This window comes from Coregonus clupeaformis, chromosome 8 (genome assembly GCF_020615455.1).
Source record: "Coregonus clupeaformis isolate EN_2021a chromosome 8, ASM2061545v1, whole genome shotgun sequence".
NCBI lineage: Eukaryota > Metazoa > Chordata > Actinopteri > Salmoniformes > Salmonidae > Coregonus > Coregonus clupeaformis.
This window is the reverse complement of record NC_059199.1, coordinates 32,728,925-32,747,057: the sequence shown is the minus strand read 5'-3', so window position 1 is coordinate 32,747,057 and position 18,133 is coordinate 32,728,925. Positions and strand designations below refer to the sequence as shown.

General features: G+C 42.4%; 1 protein-coding gene across 1 annotated transcript in view; it reads left to right on the top strand.

The window, feature by feature from the left end:
- The first annotated feature begins 44 nt into the window (after window positions 1–44).
- Window positions 45–18,133, top strand: part of LOC123491378 (brevican core protein-like) — a 29,167-nt gene continuing 11,078 nt past the window's right edge. The window contains exons 1-6 of the mRNA XM_045221940.1: window positions 45–238; window positions 12,050–12,129; window positions 12,890–13,276; window positions 13,496–13,670; window positions 14,156–14,283; window positions 15,599–15,892. Of these exons, the coding sequence (XP_045077875.1) occupies window positions 219–238; window positions 12,050–12,129; window positions 12,890–13,276; window positions 13,496–13,670; window positions 14,156–14,283; window positions 15,599–15,892 (1,084 nt within the window). The 5' untranslated portion in view covers window positions 45–218. The remainder of the gene's footprint in view (window positions 239–12,049; window positions 12,130–12,889; window positions 13,277–13,495; window positions 13,671–14,155; window positions 14,284–15,598; window positions 15,893–18,133) is intronic.

Here is an 18,133-nt window from a genome sequence, read left to right as displayed (position 1 = left end):
GTCTCAAACTCCCTCTTTTCTCCCTGTCCTTTGCGGCCGTTCGGACGCACGCGTCCCATACCTGCATAGAGCTCCCAGTATTCTTGAGGACCGTCCGGTATCGAACGTCGCAATATCCCGCACGCACTGCACCAAGACGGAGCCGATACCGAAAATAATTCACATCCCTTCAACCAAAAAATATTATAAAATCCAGGATTTTGCAACCATTAATCGAAATGTTTGTCAAAAGAATGCGGTAGGTGACGCTTTATTGATAATTTAGCCTAACAGTTTTGGCTCTGAAATTAGGACAAAAAGTTATAGTTGGCTATGTCAGAGTAAATATCTACCCATAGCCTGCACTTATGTGTGACATGTAGCTTTTCTTTCTTTCCTCTCATTAGTTTTCTCCCCCGGTGGTCCTGAATTTAGCCTACTCTTATTTACATGGGCTATAATAGGGCTACAAACAGGATTAGACCACTTAGGGTCGTATTTCTTTGAAGCTCACCTGCGCACTATCAGAAGAAAAAAAAAAATGTTAAGAACAATACCTTTCACGTTTCTATATTCTACAGTGACATTTGGCTGCATAATTTGAACGTCTTTGCATCTGATTGAGGATAAATCAATTAGCATAACTTTTCATTCCACAATCTTAATGCAGTATGTTTTGACTGATACGTCTTTAACTTTGCTTTGTAGCTTAAAGTTTAAACCAACTATGGGCCGAAGGTGTCGCCTACAAAATAATGATGCTGATGAATGTGCGTTTTTATGTGGAAATTTGAGAGTTCTAATATGGTTTGTGGAACATCTTGCAAAGCTCTTTAGTGACATTAAGAAACGTACAGTAGACTTCTTCGCCCTTTTTCTAATGTAGAAACTTAAACATAATTAAACTCTCTATACTATCCATCCATTAAAGCACAAAATAACTTTCCTTCACCACTTAATTTTTTGCTCAACTCTTCTAGTACTGTACCACTCCTAGCACTTCTCAGTTTAGACAGGGTCATGAATAGCATCTCTCTCACTGTCTTTTATTTTTAGTCTTTCTTTCTCTCTTACACTCTCTCTTGTCTCCTCCCTGCTACCTCTGTATTTCTTTTTTTCTCTCTCTCTCACTCCCCCCTCTCTAATGCAGTCTCTTAGTGGACATGTTGCCTTTGGCATCACAGGCTATAAGCCTCAGCCTCTGTCAGTGACATCAGACTTTAAAGGCCCAGTGCAGTCAAAAGCGTGATTTTCCTGTGTTTTATATTTATTTCCACTCTATGAAGTTGGAATAATGCTGTGAAATTGTGGAAATTATGACAATGCCCTTTTTGTGTAAGAGCTGTTTGAAAAGACTGCCTGAAATTTCAGCCTGCTTTGGTGGGATGGAGTTTGGCCTGCCTGGTGACATCATCAATAGACCAATAAGAGAGTTCCAAACCTCTCTGCCAATAACAGCTCATTTTCAGTTTTCCCCTCCCCACTCAGACCACTCCCAGAAAGTCCTATCAAAATTCTTGCTTGAGAAATAGCTCTTTGCTAAGAAGCTATTTTCGTTTATTTCTTACAATTTTAATTTAAAACAACGTAGCATATATAGTAAATATAAATAGTAAATATCAACCGTGTTGATATTTCATTTTGATGGGAACTATATTCTGAGGAGAATTGTTGCTAAACCTCATGATGGGTATTCTTCTCCTCTCAATGCAACCCATCTGAAGAAGATCATTGCACATATATGATCTGACCCCCGCGGCACTGCTTTGACACTTTACTCTAGTGGCACCAATATGATTCTAGCTCATAACTACCAAACTATTATCAATATTGAATTTCAGGGCTCTTTTGAACCAACCTAATTTGCCAGACGTGGTTTAAAATGCTGGTGACAGAGTGGGCGTATATTACTTGTTATTATCGCTAGCTTGTGTGCTTTGTGGCCACAAAGGTTGTTGTCCAGGGCACACATTAGAGTAGAACACCCACCCCCCAAGCTATGTCTGGAGATGCGGTCTCGACAAACAAATGTTATTGCCACCATTGGTTGTGAAATTGAACTTTTGTAGAGTTCGTCAACCACTGGTAGGTAGTACAACTACAGTGAGGGAAAAAAGTATTTGATCCCCTGCTGATTTTGTACGTTTGCCCACTGACAAAGAAATGATCAGTCTATAATTTTAATGGTAGGTTTATTTGAACAGTGAGAGACAGAATAACAACAACAAAATCCAGAAAAACGCATGTCAAAAATGTTATAAATTGATTTCCATTTTAATGAGGGAAATAAGTATTTGACCCCCTCTCAATCAGAAAGATTTCTGGCTCCCAGGTGTCTTTTATACAGGTAACGAGCTGAGATTAGGAGCACACTCTTAAAGGGAGTGCTCCTAATCTCAGTTTGTTACCTGTATAATAGACACCTGTCCACAGAAGCAATCAATCAATCAGATTCCAAACTCTCCACCATGGCCAAGACCAAAGAGCTCTCCAAGGATGTCAGGGACAAGATTGTAGACCTACACAAGGCTGGAATGGGCTACAAGACCATCGCCAAGCAGCTTGGTGAGAAGGTGACAACAGTTGGTGCGATTATTCGCAAATGGAAGAAACACAAAAGAACTGTCAATCTCCCTCGGCCTGGGGCTCCATGCAAGATCTCACCTCGTGGAGTTGCAATGATCATGAGAATGGTGGGGAATCAGCCCAGAACTACACAGGAGGATCTTGTCAATGATCTCAAGGCAGCTGGGACCATAGTCACCAAGAAAACAATTGGTAACACACTACGCCGTGAAGGACTGAAATCCTGCTGTGTCCGCAAGGTCCCCCTGCTCAAGAAAGCACATATACAGGCCCGTCTGAAGTTTGCCAATGAACATCTGAATGATTCAGAGGAGAACTGGGTGAAAGTGTTGTGGTCAGATGAGACAAAAATCGAGCTCTTTGGCATCAACTCAACTCGCCATGTTTGGAGGAGGAGGAATGCTGCCTATGACCCCAAGAACACCATCCCCACCGTCAATCATGGAGGTGGAAACATTATGCTTTGGGGGTGTTTTTCTGCTAAGGGGACTGGACAACTTCACCGCATCAAAGGGACGATGGACGGCGCCATGTACCATCAAATCTTGGGTGAGAACCTCCTTCCCTCAGCCAGGGCATTGAAAATGGGTCGTGGCAACAAAGGAGTGGCTCAAGAAGAAACACATTAAGGTCCTGGAGTGGCCTAGCCAGTCTCCAGACCTTAATCCCATAGAAAATCTGTGGAGGGAGCTGAAGGTTTGAGTTGCCAAACGTCAGGCACGAAACCTTAATGACTTGGAGAAGATCTGCAAAGAGGAGTGGGACAAAATCCCTCCTGAGATGTGTGCAAACCTGGTGGCCAACTACAAGAAACATCTGACCTCTGTGATTGCCAACAAGGGTTTTGCCACCAAGTACTAAGTCATGTTTTGCAGTGGGGTCAAATACTAATTTCCCTCATTAAAATGCAAATCAATTTATAACATTTTTGACATGCGTTTTTCTGGATTTTGTTGTTGTTATTCTGTCTCTCACTGTTCAAATAAACCTACCATTAAAATTATAGACTGATCATGTCTTTGTCAGTGGGCAAACGTACAAAATCAGCAGGGGATCAAATACTTTTTTCCCTCACTGTATGTTGACACCAGGGTTGGGGTCAATTCACTGTCAATTAAGTCAAATCAGGAGGTTGGCTGAAATTCCATTTCTAATGTTCTTTGCTATTTCAGTTTATTTGAAGACACTTTCTGATAGACTCATGGGTAATTTTCAACCAAGAATCTGAAATTGCAATAGTGGGGGTGGTTGTGTGATTCACACACTTTTTGTTAGCTACCTGAACTGGAATGATGGATAGATAAATAGATAAATCCATTAGGATTTTGAATCTCTATTGAATCTCCAGCCCAAATAATATATAATAATCCTTACTAGTGATTTCCACGTCAATGACATCAATCTCCCATTGACATCAATACTTGATTTACGTGAAAGTTCGAATTACAGCACACACACTTCTCAACTTACGGTGCGGCCCTAAATGACTGTAGAGGTAAGATGAGAAAACTCGTGGTATGTGTGATAGAGTGAACAGACAACGGGGAGTAGGAGAGTAATTTTCCCTAAGAGACTTTTGTGTGGTAACAGACATGATGAGTGATTTATGAATATGAGGAAGCAGGTTAAAGGAACAAACAAAAAGTAACTGGGGTCTACATGGTTGTTAAAGGGATAGTTCAACCAAATTGCATTGTAATTTGGGTCAACTATCCTTTTAACAGACGAGGTTGTAGGGAAGATTCAGAGGTAGTACTTAAAAAAAGATACTTGAACTAGCCTCCGGTGCTCATTGAACAAGGGGAAGTTAGATGAATGAACTAGGGTTACGGAGGTTAGACCAGTGATGAAGAGACTAAGAGCTGAGAGAATTAAAAACAAGCCGCCAACATTCTCTTGTGTATCTGGGCCAGAACATTCCTTTTGTAGTTTTCTATAAAACAACATGCGGATGTTGTGCCTCGCTGGGCCGTGCAGAGACTGCTAACATCTTCTGCTTCCCCCGTGACTGTCTCCTCAGTCTCCTCATCCAGGAAACCAGGACATCATGCACCTTCTTGCCTTTCATCCCACCCTGCAGGAGGCGAAAGCAGGCCGCTCTGAGTGCACTCTGTTTCTCTGGCTTTCACCACGCAGCCTCTGGGACTGTGGGCTCCTTAAGTTCAGTACAGTAATGGACACAACATATAGACTGGGCGGTTGGAGAAGAGAAGGGGAGATGGGGGAGTGGGAGCATAAGCAGAAAAGTGAGAGGTGTCCATATAAGTGAATGGGCCTGAACAAATACTGACGGAAGTGAAGGAATGGAGAGCATGAGGTAAGGAGGGAGAGCAAGATTCAATCTAAACAAAACACACATTAAGTATCCCCCAACCTTGAAATGAAGTGAAAGAAAACATAACCTCACTAAAATGGTGCTGTAATATCCAGAGCTTGTAGCTGTTTATGTGATTTGACCTTGATACGCCTCTTGTATGACACATGTACTGTGGCAGTAGACCCATGGTCAACCAACCCAGGATCTGGGAGAGATACAGGATGTGCAGGCTTTTGTTCCAGCCCTGCACTAAGGCACCTGAATTAACACATTTGATTCAACAAATTGATTGGAACAGAATTGTTTGTGGTGGGCTGGAACAAAAAGCTGCACACCACATAGCTCCCTTGGCTCAGGGTTGGTGACTATAGTGTACAGTGCATCACACCACAACACAGTACAGTACAGTATGTGTTTGATATCACAATGAAGTGCAGTATGGGTTGTGATAATCTATTTTCAAAGTCCCCACAGTTACTCCCCAACAACTACTTAAGCGTTTTGCTTGCATTCTACCTGTCTTTTTGTGTCTGTATAAAGTGGGTATCATAGTCCAAACCTTGTATGCGTATGCACAGCAGTGTTCTAGAATATTGGACCATTGGCATTCATACTTTTCAAATTCTCAGTGCGGCTTAAGCAATTTCTCCAACTGTTAACACGTTCAAATGAAAAAAGGACACGTACATGGGAGCCATGTTGGTTGGGAATTTTGGGAAGGTGCGCGTTCGGGCTGTGCGTCCCCGGCGGACAGTGGTCTCACAGCCGCGTAGCTACAGTGGGGAAAAAAAAGTATTTAGTCAGCCACCAATTGTGCAAGTTCTCCCACTTAAAAAGATGAGAGAGGCCTGTAATTTTCATCATAGGTATACGTCAACTATGACAGACAAAATGAGGAAAAAAAATCCAGAAAATCACATTGTAGGATTTTTAATGAATTTATTTGCAAATTATGGTGGAAAATAAGTGTTTGGTCAATAACAAAAGTTTCTCAATACTTTGTTATATACCCTTTATTGGCAATGACACAGGTCAAACGTTTTCTGTAAGTCTTCACAAGGTTTTCACACACTGTTGCTGGTATTTTGGCCCATTCCTCCATGCAGATCTCCTCTAGAGCAGTGATGTTTTGGGGCTGTCGCTGGGCAACACGGACTTTGAACTCCCTCCAAAGATTTTCTATGGGGTTGAGATCTGGAGACTGGCTAGGCCACTCCAGGATCTTGAAATGCTTCTTACGAAGCCACTCCTTCGTTGCCCGGGCGGTGTGTTTGGGATCATTGTGATGCTGAAAGACCCAGCCACGTTTCATCTTCAATGCCCTTGCTGATGGAAGGAGGTTTTCACTCAAAATCTCACGATATATGGCCCCATTCATTCTTTCTTTACACGGATCAGTCGTCCTGGTCCCTTTGCAGAAAAACAGCCCCAAAGCATGATGTTTCCACCCCCATGCTTCACAGTAGGTATGGTGTTCTTTGGATGCAACTCATCATTCTTTGTCCTCCAAACACGACGAGTTGAGTTTTTACCAAAAAGTTCTATTTTGGTTTCATCTGACCATATGACATTCTCCCAATCCTCTTCTGGATCATCCAAATGCACTCTAGCAAACTTCAGACGGGCCTGGACATGTACTGGCTTAAGCAGGGGGACACATCTGGCACTGCAGGATTTGAGTCCCTGGCGGCGTAGTGTGTTACTGATGGTAGGCTTTGTTACTTTGGTCCCAGCTCTCTGCAGGTCATTCACTAGGTCCCCCCGTGTGGTTCTGGGATTTTTGCTCACCGTTCTTGTGATCATTTTGACCCCACGGGGTGAGATCTTGCCCCAGATCGAGGGAGATTATCAGTGGTCTTGTATGTCTTCCATTTCCTAATAATTGCTCCCACAGTTGATTTCTTCAAACCAAGCTGCTTACCTATTGCAGATTCAGTCTTCCCAGCCTGGTGCAGGTCTACAATTTTGTTTCTGGTGTCCTTTGACAGCTCTTTGGTCTTGGCCATAGTGGAGTTTGGAGTGTGACTGTTTGAGGTTGTGGACAGGTGTCTTTTATACTGATAACAAGTTCAAACAGGTGCCATTAATACAGGTAACGAGTGGAGGACAGAGCAGCCTCTTAAAGAAGAACTTACAGGTCTGTGAGAGCCAGAAATCTTGCTTGTTTGTAGGTGACCAAATACTTATTTTCCACCATAATTTGCAAATAAATTCATTAAAAATCCTACAATGTGATTTTCTGGATTTTCTCAATTTGTCTGTCATAGTTGACGTGTACCTATGATGAAAATTACAGGCCTCTCTCATCTTTTTAAGTGGGAGAACTTGCACAATTGGTGGCTGACTAAATACTTTTTTCCCCCACTGTATGTCCCAATTGGACACCGGACTATCAAGTCTCAGCGTCTGTGGACTATGATTTATGCTTTAAGAACCGGTTGAAAGAGCCCTATTTTGTACTGTGTGTATCATGTACTTGAGGATATTGCACAGGCAGCTTTTTCCGAATATGGAATTGCTGTTGGTGGTGTATCTGGGCGACGCTTGAGTTCTATTTACTGTTTTCTTAATTAAAAGGAGCAGAAAATCTGGCGGCACAATGACTTTAAGTCCAAGGATGTTCTTCCTGAAAGATAACCAGGCGTGACCGCCATTTTATTCACTGTATCAGTCTGTCGCCATTAGGATGGATACAAACCTGTGTTTACGGATACTCATATAACAATTATACAGTTTGAGACGTCCCTGATTACCGACCTCTTCATGTGGTCATTGCTTTTCTTCATGTCCTGTTTTAGGGGATTCCTAGTGGCTTTCTGCTTCCTTTTCCATAAAAAATTAAATAAAGCGTGCCAGTGCCTCTGGTCCTGTAATTTTCCCACATCCACTTTTGTAAGAGAACTGGTATAAAGTGAAACACAGTGTGCAGCTGTCCACTTGCCCGTCGCTCGCCCTTTGTGAGACGTTTTCCAGTCGAGAATACTAATGGCTGCATGTCTGTGGAGCTAACCCAGCTGGCGTGAATACAAACAACATTTATTCGACCACAAGAAAGTGCCGTTTTACACTACACTTGTGTCTCTTTGTTTGCTTTGTGTTTGAAGACCTTTGCCTGGATAGATTGTCATTTGATATAAAGTAACAGTAATGATGAGTGTAAGGATTTAAAAAACACTGATTAATGACCTGTGCACTTCGATTGCGAGTGACTTCAGCTAACATGATTTTCGTGAACATCTGGAAAATTGCCTTTTAAAGTATATAGCTGTGCGGAGGTCACTAATCTGTGTTGGACGGAATCCCGGCCTAAATTTGAACACATAGTGCATGTGTGCTTATATATATATATATATATATATATATATATATATATATATACTGAAAAATATATAAACGCAACATGCAACAATTTCAACGATTTTACTGAGTTACAGTTCATATAAGGAAATCAGTCAATTGAAATGAATTCATTAGGCCCTAATCTATGGATTTCACATGACTGGGCAGGGGTACAGCCATGGGTGATCAGAATTAGTTTTTCACCACAAAAGGGCTTTAATACAGACAGAAATACTCCTCAGTTTCATCAGCTGTCCGGGTGGCTGGTCTCAGACGATACCGCAGGTAAAGAAGCCGGATGTGGAGGTCCTGGGCTGGCATGGTTACACGTGGTCTGCGGTTGTGAGGTCAGTCAATACGGAACATTTCAAGAACTTTGAAAGTTTCTTCAAGTGCAGTCATGAAAACCATCAAGCGCTATGATGAAACTGGCTCTCATGAGGACTGCTACAGGAATGGAAGACCCAAAGTTACCTCTGCTGCTAAGGATAAGTTCATTAGAGTTACCAGCCTCAGAAATTGCAGCCCAAATAAATGCTTCACAGAGTTCAAGTAACAGACACATCTCAACATCAACTATTCAGAGGAGACTGTGTGAATCAGGCCTTCATGGTCGCAAATAAACCAATACTAAAGGATACCAATAAAAAGAAGAGACTTACTTAGGCCAAGAAACACGAGCAATGCACATTGGACTGGTGGAAATTTGTCCTTTGGTCTGGAGTCCAAATTTGAGATTTTTGGTTCCAACTCCGTGTCTTTGTGAGATGTGGTCTGGGTAAACGGATGATCTCCGCATGTGTATTTCCCACCGTAAAGCATGGAGGAGGAGGTGTTATGGTGTGGGGGTGCTTTGCTGGTGACACTGTCTGTGATTTATTTGGAGTGCTGCATCAGATGACCTGGCCTCCACAATCCCCCGACCTCAACCAAATTGAGATGGTTTGGAATGAGTCTGACAGCAGAGTGAAGGAAAAGCAGCCAACAAGTGCTCAGCATATGTGGGAACTCCTTCAAGACTGTTGGAAAAGCATTCCAGGTGAAGCTGGTTGAGATAATGCCAAGAGTGTGCAAAGCTGTCATCAAGGCAGGGGGTGGCTATTTGAAGAATCTCAAATATAAAATGTATTTTGATTTGTTTAACACTTTTTTTGGTTACTACATGATTCCATATGTGTTCTTTCATAGTTTTGATGTCTTCACTATTATTCTACAATCAAGAAAATAGTAAAAATAAAGAAAAACCCTTGAATGAGTAGGTGTTCTAAAACTTTTTACCGGTAGTGTATGTACTGGGTTATCCTTGGTCAGCCAAATGAACTTGCCTCTGTTTTGATGGTGTCTGGGGCTCATTTAGTAGGCTAGTAGTAAGCTCTGTGAAACTGTTGGAGGTGGATTGGTGCAACTGGTGCTTGATTATTAGAATTTCAGTCACATAGAATGACTAAAAAAGCCTGAGTTAAGCCAGCTGGATAGGAGTGTACTCCCCCAACACAAACACATATACCCACACACACACAAACACGCGCACAGAGTATTTGTGTGTATTTTGATGAGAGGACCTTCTTCATTTAATGTGAGCAGGGTTGTATTTTTTGAGCAGCTCACAGACTCTGCTTGTCTCTAAAACAGTGTTTGCAGTCAAAGTGACCTAATAGTCTACTGTGTCTGTTAATAGCTACTGTGTCTGACTGAAAGATAATACAAATGAAACAAAAACAATATTCACAAATATGTGTACAAAGACGGATAACTAAATCATTTTCCAAATGGTTGGTTTTCCGCAATAATTGATTTTTTTGCAGAACATGCACTCAAATTGGCCTTTATCTGCAGAATTTACCATTGCTCCCCAAAATGCATTTATCTTCACCGCTGCTAGATGGCACCAGCCATATACTTACCCAGTCAGCTAACCTAACGTAGCCAGGCGTAAAAGAAATGCCTGAAACTAGATCCACCACATTCTGGTCTTGACAAGAATAAAAATGAACTGTCAGGAAAGGTTCTCTTCTGCACTTTTCAACCAATCCAGTAAATGTGAAGGAGAAGTTAAGATGGAGTGTTGCCTTGTTAACTTCCGTTTGTTGGCAACTTCGCTAATGCTACCAGTCAGCAAACATTCAGGGAGATTCTCAATTGGCCAAAAGTCTGTCCTCTCCTCGACTCCGTCCTCCTCTCCTCTCTGACCAGGAAACCGATAAGTGGTCGAGTGGTCGAGGAGAATGTCAGTTTGTTAGTAAGCGAATGCAGGAGTGTCCTCCTCACCTCGATAGCCTCCTCTCACGAAATCCTCTGCGGAAGAGTTTTGAAATCTGCCACACCCCCTTTGAATCAGCTGTTGCACATATTTTAAAACGATACGCTACTTATCCTTTTATCTATAACATCTCTAGCACAACTAGCTACATTTCTTTTTAATACTTCACACATTTATTTTGGGATACCACACCTGTAACCGTCATTTGCATGATAACGTGCTAGTGAAGAAGGTCTAATTTCATAGAAGTGCATTTGTTTCCATGTTTCCTCCACTCCTCTCCTTGATTACCTTTGACTTTTTTTAAAAAAGAGGTGAGGAGAAGAGGATGCAAGGAGTTGAGCAGAACCAATTGAGATTCTCCCTTCATCATGGAGGAAGAGAGGTTTTTACGACCAGCTAAGCCAAATGGCAGCAAACTAGCCAACTTATCAGGTTTATAGGGTTTTTAACAATTTTTTAAATATTTGCTCTAAGTGGTATTTTAGGCAAATTTTTTAAGTCTGTAGAATTTTGGGAAAGTGCATCTAGGAAAAACGGGGAAGGCGTAAAGATGTTATAATGAGTGAAATCATAATTGTATAGGTGATGAATCGTATAGGTGATTCAACTGGTGGTCAAGACACACAAAATTGAAATGTTTTAATTTATGTGAGATAAAAGGTAAAAATATACCCTTTTGGAGAAGGATCTGAAAAGTACTCAGAAGTATGAGGTAAAGTTTGTTGCCCTTTCCTTTCTGAAAAGGGTCTGAAAAGTATTTTGAAAAAATATAAGAAGTAGGCCTACTTCTGCTGTCTTTTGTGAAAACTGCCTCTGCACTTATTTGTGTGAGGTAGATGTTTATGGCCACTCCCCTTTCCATCGTGGCCTACTCTAAGGTCAGTGAGAGCTGCCTGCCATGCCTGCTGAGCTAATAACAGGGTCAGACTGGTGAAGAAGCACTGGCAGGCAGCCTTGGGCTATGCAGACGTGTAATTTTCTCTTGGAGGTGATGAATCGCTTGCGGTCAGATGTGGATGTGCCGTCGGATTCCTTTTTGGGGGCTGAGCGACTGTTCCTCCAATGCCTCTGTGTCCTATATTAGGCTTTTTAATGTCCCTGGTCTTTTTACCATTTAGTCTTTACTTTATTCCCATAAATGGTTAATTTTCTGTCACCCCCCCCCATTTTTTCCTCATACTGCATGTGCTTTTCCCTAATCTCTTCATCAACTACACTTTCAATCTCATCATCCTCTTTTTCTCCACACATCCTTCTCTCTGCTCCTGCTCTCTCTCATCTCTCTATCAATCTGTTTGACCATGTTTATGTCGTTCAATCTACTTGTTTACCCTCTGGCATTGATCTAACATTTTAATACTCATCATTCATCACTCTCTGCCTCCTCTGTCCTTATCTTCACTCAAATCATAGCGGGTTTATAATGTAGAGTAAAATAAGCTTAAAAAATAATACTGTAACCAGTTGGTGAAGTAGATATTGTTTCTTCAATGAGGTACAAATGAGGTGCATATGTAATCTGTAATTTTTTTCCTCGTCTAACTTTCACTACCTCTCCTATGCAGTCCAGTAAGGTTCCTCCCCCTTCTGTATGCAGTTTGCCATCTGACCCTGGCTTTCCCCGCGCAAACAGGATACTCAGAAGGTACAGATCTTCTAACGTATATTTTGATGGACTATCATTATTTGTGATGACAATGCATTGCATTAAAACATTTATTTTGATTTCAGGTTATTATTTTAAAGGGATACTTTGGGATTTTGGCCTTTACTTCGGCCTTTATCTACTTCCCCAGAGTCAGATGAACTTGTGGATACCATTTTTATGTCTCTGCGTGCAGTTTGAAGGAAGTTGTTAACTAGCGTTAGCCTACTTGCTAACAAGCATTAGCGCAATGACTGGAGATCTATGGGAGACTTCCAGTCATTGTGCTAATGCTAGTTAGCATTGGCTTGCGAAACTACCTCTTAACTCCTTCATACTGGACGCAGAGACATGAAATGGTATCACAAAATATCCCAAAGTATCCCTTTAACCTTAGCAGCCCTGTGGTCATCATGAACTAGAATTTAAAGCCTCAGTTGCTGTATAGTAATTGCTGCATAATAGTTGCTGTATTACAATTGCTTGGGATAGAAGATAGTTAAGATAAATATGGATTATGTATAATTTATATTTCTATATATTCAACATGTACATGATTAAAGCATTTAGTTTTCCGCCCATTCCGTAATCATATAATATTTTTTCTGAAATTGTACTCATCCATGGAATATAACCATTGCTGCAGAATTTTGAAGATTGTCCCCAAAATGCATTATTCACCACCACCACTAGAGGTTAACAGCCGGCCACTTACTCAGTCAGCATCGTTTACTCACTGTATCTCTCCTTCCTGACCTAGATGACAACCGACAACTCCAGGTCACCATCTCCAAGGCAACCCCGATCTCCACTGCACACCTGGGAGGCTCCATCACAATCCCCTGTCTGGTGTCCATGTCCCCTGGGCCCCCCTCGTCCTCCTTGCCCCCCATCCTGCCCCGGGTCAAGTGGAGCGTGTTGCATGATGGGGAGCAGGAGGAGACAGAGATCCTAGTGGCGCGGGGTCAAAGGGTGAAGGTCAACGAGGCCTACAGAGAACGAGCCTCCCTGGTCAACTTTGCAGACTCGCCCGAGAACCTCTCCCTCTGGCTGGGGGAGCTGCGCTCAACAGACACAGGGCACTACCGCTGCGAGGTGCAGCAGGGCCTGGACGACGCCAGTGACTTCACACAGATCAAGGTCAAAGGTAACAGAGGGAGAAGCATTTTTAAGGTTGTAGGAGTCTGTGAGTTTTTTTACTTGTCGAACAGGTTTAGAAACTGCTTATAGAAAACAAACAGATTTAGCCTTGTATGCAACTATTCAAATTTTTTCTTCCAGTTTTTACCACATATTGTGTATTTGAGCCTGTCCATATTTCTCTGTGCATGTATGTTTGTGTTTGTGCACACGTGTGTGCATGTAGGTGTGGTCTTCCACTACAGACACGCCTCTGGCCGCTATGCATTTTCGTTCAGTGAGGCCCAGGCGGCGTGCGAGGGCATTGGGGCACACATCGCTACTCCCGACCACCTTCTGGCAGCCTACTACGATGGCTATGAGCAGTGTGACGCCGGCTGGCTCGCTGATCAATCTGTCAGGTATCCACAACTTGCCCTATAATACAAAGACACATTTCTTAAAGGTGCAAGACTTTGTTTTGACTACCTGAGTTATTAACGGGCAGTGCTGAGGTGCCAAGGTTATAGAATGTCAACAAACAGCAGTGAGCTAATTCACACATCTATAGGCTACTGGGGTTTTTGAATTTGGCCCACTGTGTGGTATGTAATACTATTTCACGCACCAGCTGTTGTACTTTTCTGGCAGACTGTGTGTTGGCCTGATGGCAGCTGAATCAGTCTCACTGTAGTCCTGGTGTTAATTAAGCTAGATTTCCTCGTGTGTATTGTCATGGCTTACATGTGTAAAATAAGCACTCTATTTGGTCTTTGTTCCCAACACACACAACAATTCCTGCTAACAGATTAAAAAACAATGACTGAGACCCCTCACCTATCAGAGTTAGTCTTTACAATGTTTTCTTAGCACAGGAAATACAAATATTTTTGCACCTATTACGCAGATATCCAATCCAAGTTCCCCGGGAAGGTTGCTATGGTGACATGGATGGCCGCCCAGGAGTGAGGAACTATGGGACGCTGGAACCAGAGGAACTGTTTGATGTGTATTGTTATGTGGAGCATATTGATGGTAAAAAATAGAACTTGTGAATAGCTTACCGTAAAAAGGCAGTGTAAATAGTGACAGTGTGAATAGCTCCCCGTAAAAAAAGGATGTAAATGTGATTCTACTGAGCAATAACGTATGTTTGTACGTTTGTGACATTGTGTAAAAAATCATAAAGGACAATATGTAATTTTGTCAAGTCAGATGCTTTGTCATTGTATATCATCGTGTTCTGAAGGCACTCTATAAAATGACAGTGTTGGGTCTCCTTAAAGGGATAGTTCACCCAAATACAAAATTACATATTGGTTTCCTTACCCTCCAAACAGTCTCTGAACAAGGTATGACAGCAATCCATGCTTTGATTTAGTTTCCCTGGTATTGTTTCCACATGCTAACGTTTTACATTTACATTTTAGTCATTTAGCAGACGCTCTTATCCAGAGCGACTTACAGTTAGTGAATACATATTTTTTTATACTGGCCCCCCGTGGGAATCGAACCCACAACCCTGGCGTTGCAAACGCCATGCTCTATCAACTGAGCTACATCCCGGCCGGCCATTCCCTCCCCTACCCTGGACGACGCTGGGCCAATTGTGCGCCGCCCATGAGTCTCCCGGTCGCGGCCGGCTGCGACAGAGCCTGGATTCGAACCAGGATCTCTAGTGACACAGTTAGCACTGCGATGCAGTGCCTTAGACCACTGCGCCACTCAGGAGTACAATTAGCATTTGTTGCACCATCCAAGTCATGGGACCGATATTAGCATTTTTCACGCATCATGTTCAAATAGTTTCTAAGTTACTTTGTTGAGCTTCACAATTGTAGATAGTTTCTGATTATTTGGACATGATGTGCGAAAAAAATGCTAATATCGGTCCCATGACTTGAATGGGATGTGTGACACAAATGCTAAAACATTAGCATGTGGTAACAGTGCCAGGTAAACTAAACCAAATCATGGATTGCTATCATACCTTTACCATAGACCATTTACAGGGCAAGGAAACCATTATATCATTTTGTAATTTGTGTGAACTATCCCTTTAAGTTACAGGCATGGAGGGTTTTTAGCTAGTGTACAGAGTACACACTTTAGATGAGTGAGATAATTTGTATTTACACAGCATACATCTTAGACATTGATAGTACTTTCCCTCCAAGGACAGGTACATTACATATCAAATCTTGATGTCAATTTCCCAACCAAGGTCTCATTCTCCCATGTGTTCAGCCTTTTGTATTTTTCCAGATACTTCAGGGAAATTAAGGATCTAGGACAATTGTTCGGGATCTAATTCCCATTAGGAGTCTAACACGTGACCCTTTTTGTGCAGGGGAGGTGTTCCATGGCTCTGCCCCAAAGCAGCTGTCATTGGATGAGGCTTGGGCGTACTGCGAGAAGGAAGGGGCAAAGCTGGCTACCACAGGGCAGCTGTACATGGCGTGGAGTGAGGGTCTGGACCGCTGCAACCCTGGCTGGCTGTCTGATGGCAGTGTGCGCTACCCCATCATCACCCCTAGAGAGCGCTGTGGAGGGCCTCAGGCAGGGGTCAAGACCCTGTATCGCTACAGCAACCAGACAGGCTTCCCAGAATCATCCAGCCGCCATGATGTTTACTGTTTCAGAGGTCTGAGTCTTGTACTGGACTAATTAGTAGTTAAAAGAGATAGTAAAGTACTTATTTCAGAGGTCTGTTTTGTACTGGACTAATAAGTAGTTAAAAGATCCTTAAGAGTCTATTGACGCACCCGTGCGTTAAACCTAAGTAACATAATAATAAAATCCCCATAAAAATCTGTCAGTTTAAACTAGAGATATCAGTTTTTTTCCATGGGCTGCGTCTCAATCCCCCACAACTGCTATGTCAGCCTTCCGCATCTGCCGTGGAAGGTGGCCAAGTTACAGCGGTGTTTGTCAGACCATGAGACATCCCGAAAATCAGTCTTCTCACGAAAACGTCTGTAGCGTCTGAACGGTTTGGCCTAAAAAACTATTATGACCACTCTATGGAAAGTGGAGGCACTCACGAACACGATGGTGTTCTCTGTTTTCTACGAGGACACAGGACTCATCTGAAGGTAACCCATACAAACAAATGGAAGTATGAAGGTCATTTTGTGCCTACAAAAATAAGGGGTTAATTGTGTGTAAAAAATATATATTTAAAAATCCTGAGCTTTCTTATATCTCCTAAATATAGGACAGACACTTCAACATTTTATTCCTTATGATTTATTTTTTGACTGTCTTTTTTGCCATTTACAGTGAGGGAAAAAAGTATTTGATCCCCTGCTGATTTTGTATGTTTGCCCACTGACAAATACATGATCAGTCTATAATTTTAATGGTAGGTTTATTTGAACAGTGAGAGACAAAATAATAACAAAAAAATCCAGAAAAACGCATGTCAAAAATGTTATAAATTGATTTGCATTTTGATGAGGGAAATAAGTATTTGACCCCACTGCAAAACATGACTTAGTACTTGGTGGCAAAACCCTTGTTAGCAATCACCGAGGTCAGCCTGTTTCTTGCAGTTGGTCACCAGGTTCCACTCCTCTTTGCAGATCTTCTCCAAGTCATTAAGGTTTCGAGGCTGACGTTTGGCAACTCAAACCTTCAGCTCCCTCCACAGATTTTCAATGGGATTAAAGTATGGAGACTGGCTAGGCCACTCCAGGACCTTAATGTGCTTCTTCTTGAGCTACTTCTTTGTTGCCTTGGCCGTGTATTTTGGGTCATTGTCATGCTGGAATACCCATCCACGACCCATTTTCAATGCCTTGGCTGAGGGAAGGAGGTTCTCACCCAAGATTTGACGGTACATGGGCCCGTCCATCGTCCCTTTGATGCGGTGAAGTTGTCCTGTCCCCTTAGCAGAAAAACACTCCCAAAGCATAATGTTTCCACCTCCATGATTGAAGGTGGGGATGGTGTTCTTGGGGTCATAGGCAGCATTCCTCCTCCTCCAAACACGGCGAGTTGAGTTGATGCCAAAGAGCTCCATTTTGGTCTCATCTGACCACAACACTTTCACCCAGTTCTCCTCTGAATCATTCAGATGTTCATTGGCAAACTTCAGACGGCCCTGTATATGTGCTTTCTTGAGCAGGTGGACCTTGCGGGCGCTGCAGGATTTCAGTCCTTCACGGCGTAGTGTGTTACCAATTGTTTTCTTGGTGACTATGGTCCCAGCTACCTTGAGATCATTGACAAGATCCTTCCGTGTAGTTCTGGGCTGATTCCTCACCATTCTCATGATCATTGCAACTCCACGAGGTGAGATCTTGCATGGAGCCCCAGGCCGAGGGAGATTGACAGGTCTTTTGTGTTTCTTCCATTTACGAATAATCGCACCAACTGTTGTCACCTTCTCACCAAGCTGCTTGGCGATGGTCTTGTAGCCCATTCCAGCCTTGTGTAGGTCTACAATCTTGTCCCTGACATCCTTGGAGAGCTCTTTGGTCTTGGCCATGGTGGAGAGTTTGGAATCTGATCGATTGATTGCTTCTGTGGACAGGTGTCTTTTATACAGGTAACAAACTGAGATTAGGAGCACTTCCTTTAAGAGTGTGCTCCTAATCTCAGCTCGTTACCTGTATAAAAGACACCTGGGTGCCAGAAATCTTTCTGATTGAGAGGGGGTCAAATACTTATTTCCCTCATTAAAACATTTTTGACATGCGTTTTTCTGGATTTTTTTGTTGTTATTCTGTCTCTCACTGTTCAAATAAACCTACCGTTAAAATTAAAGACTGATAATTTCTTTGTCAGTGGGCAAACGTACAAAATCAGCAGGGGATCAAATACTTTTTTCCCTCACTGTATGAATGTGTTATTCAATGCGTTTCTATGGGCCAAATTCAAT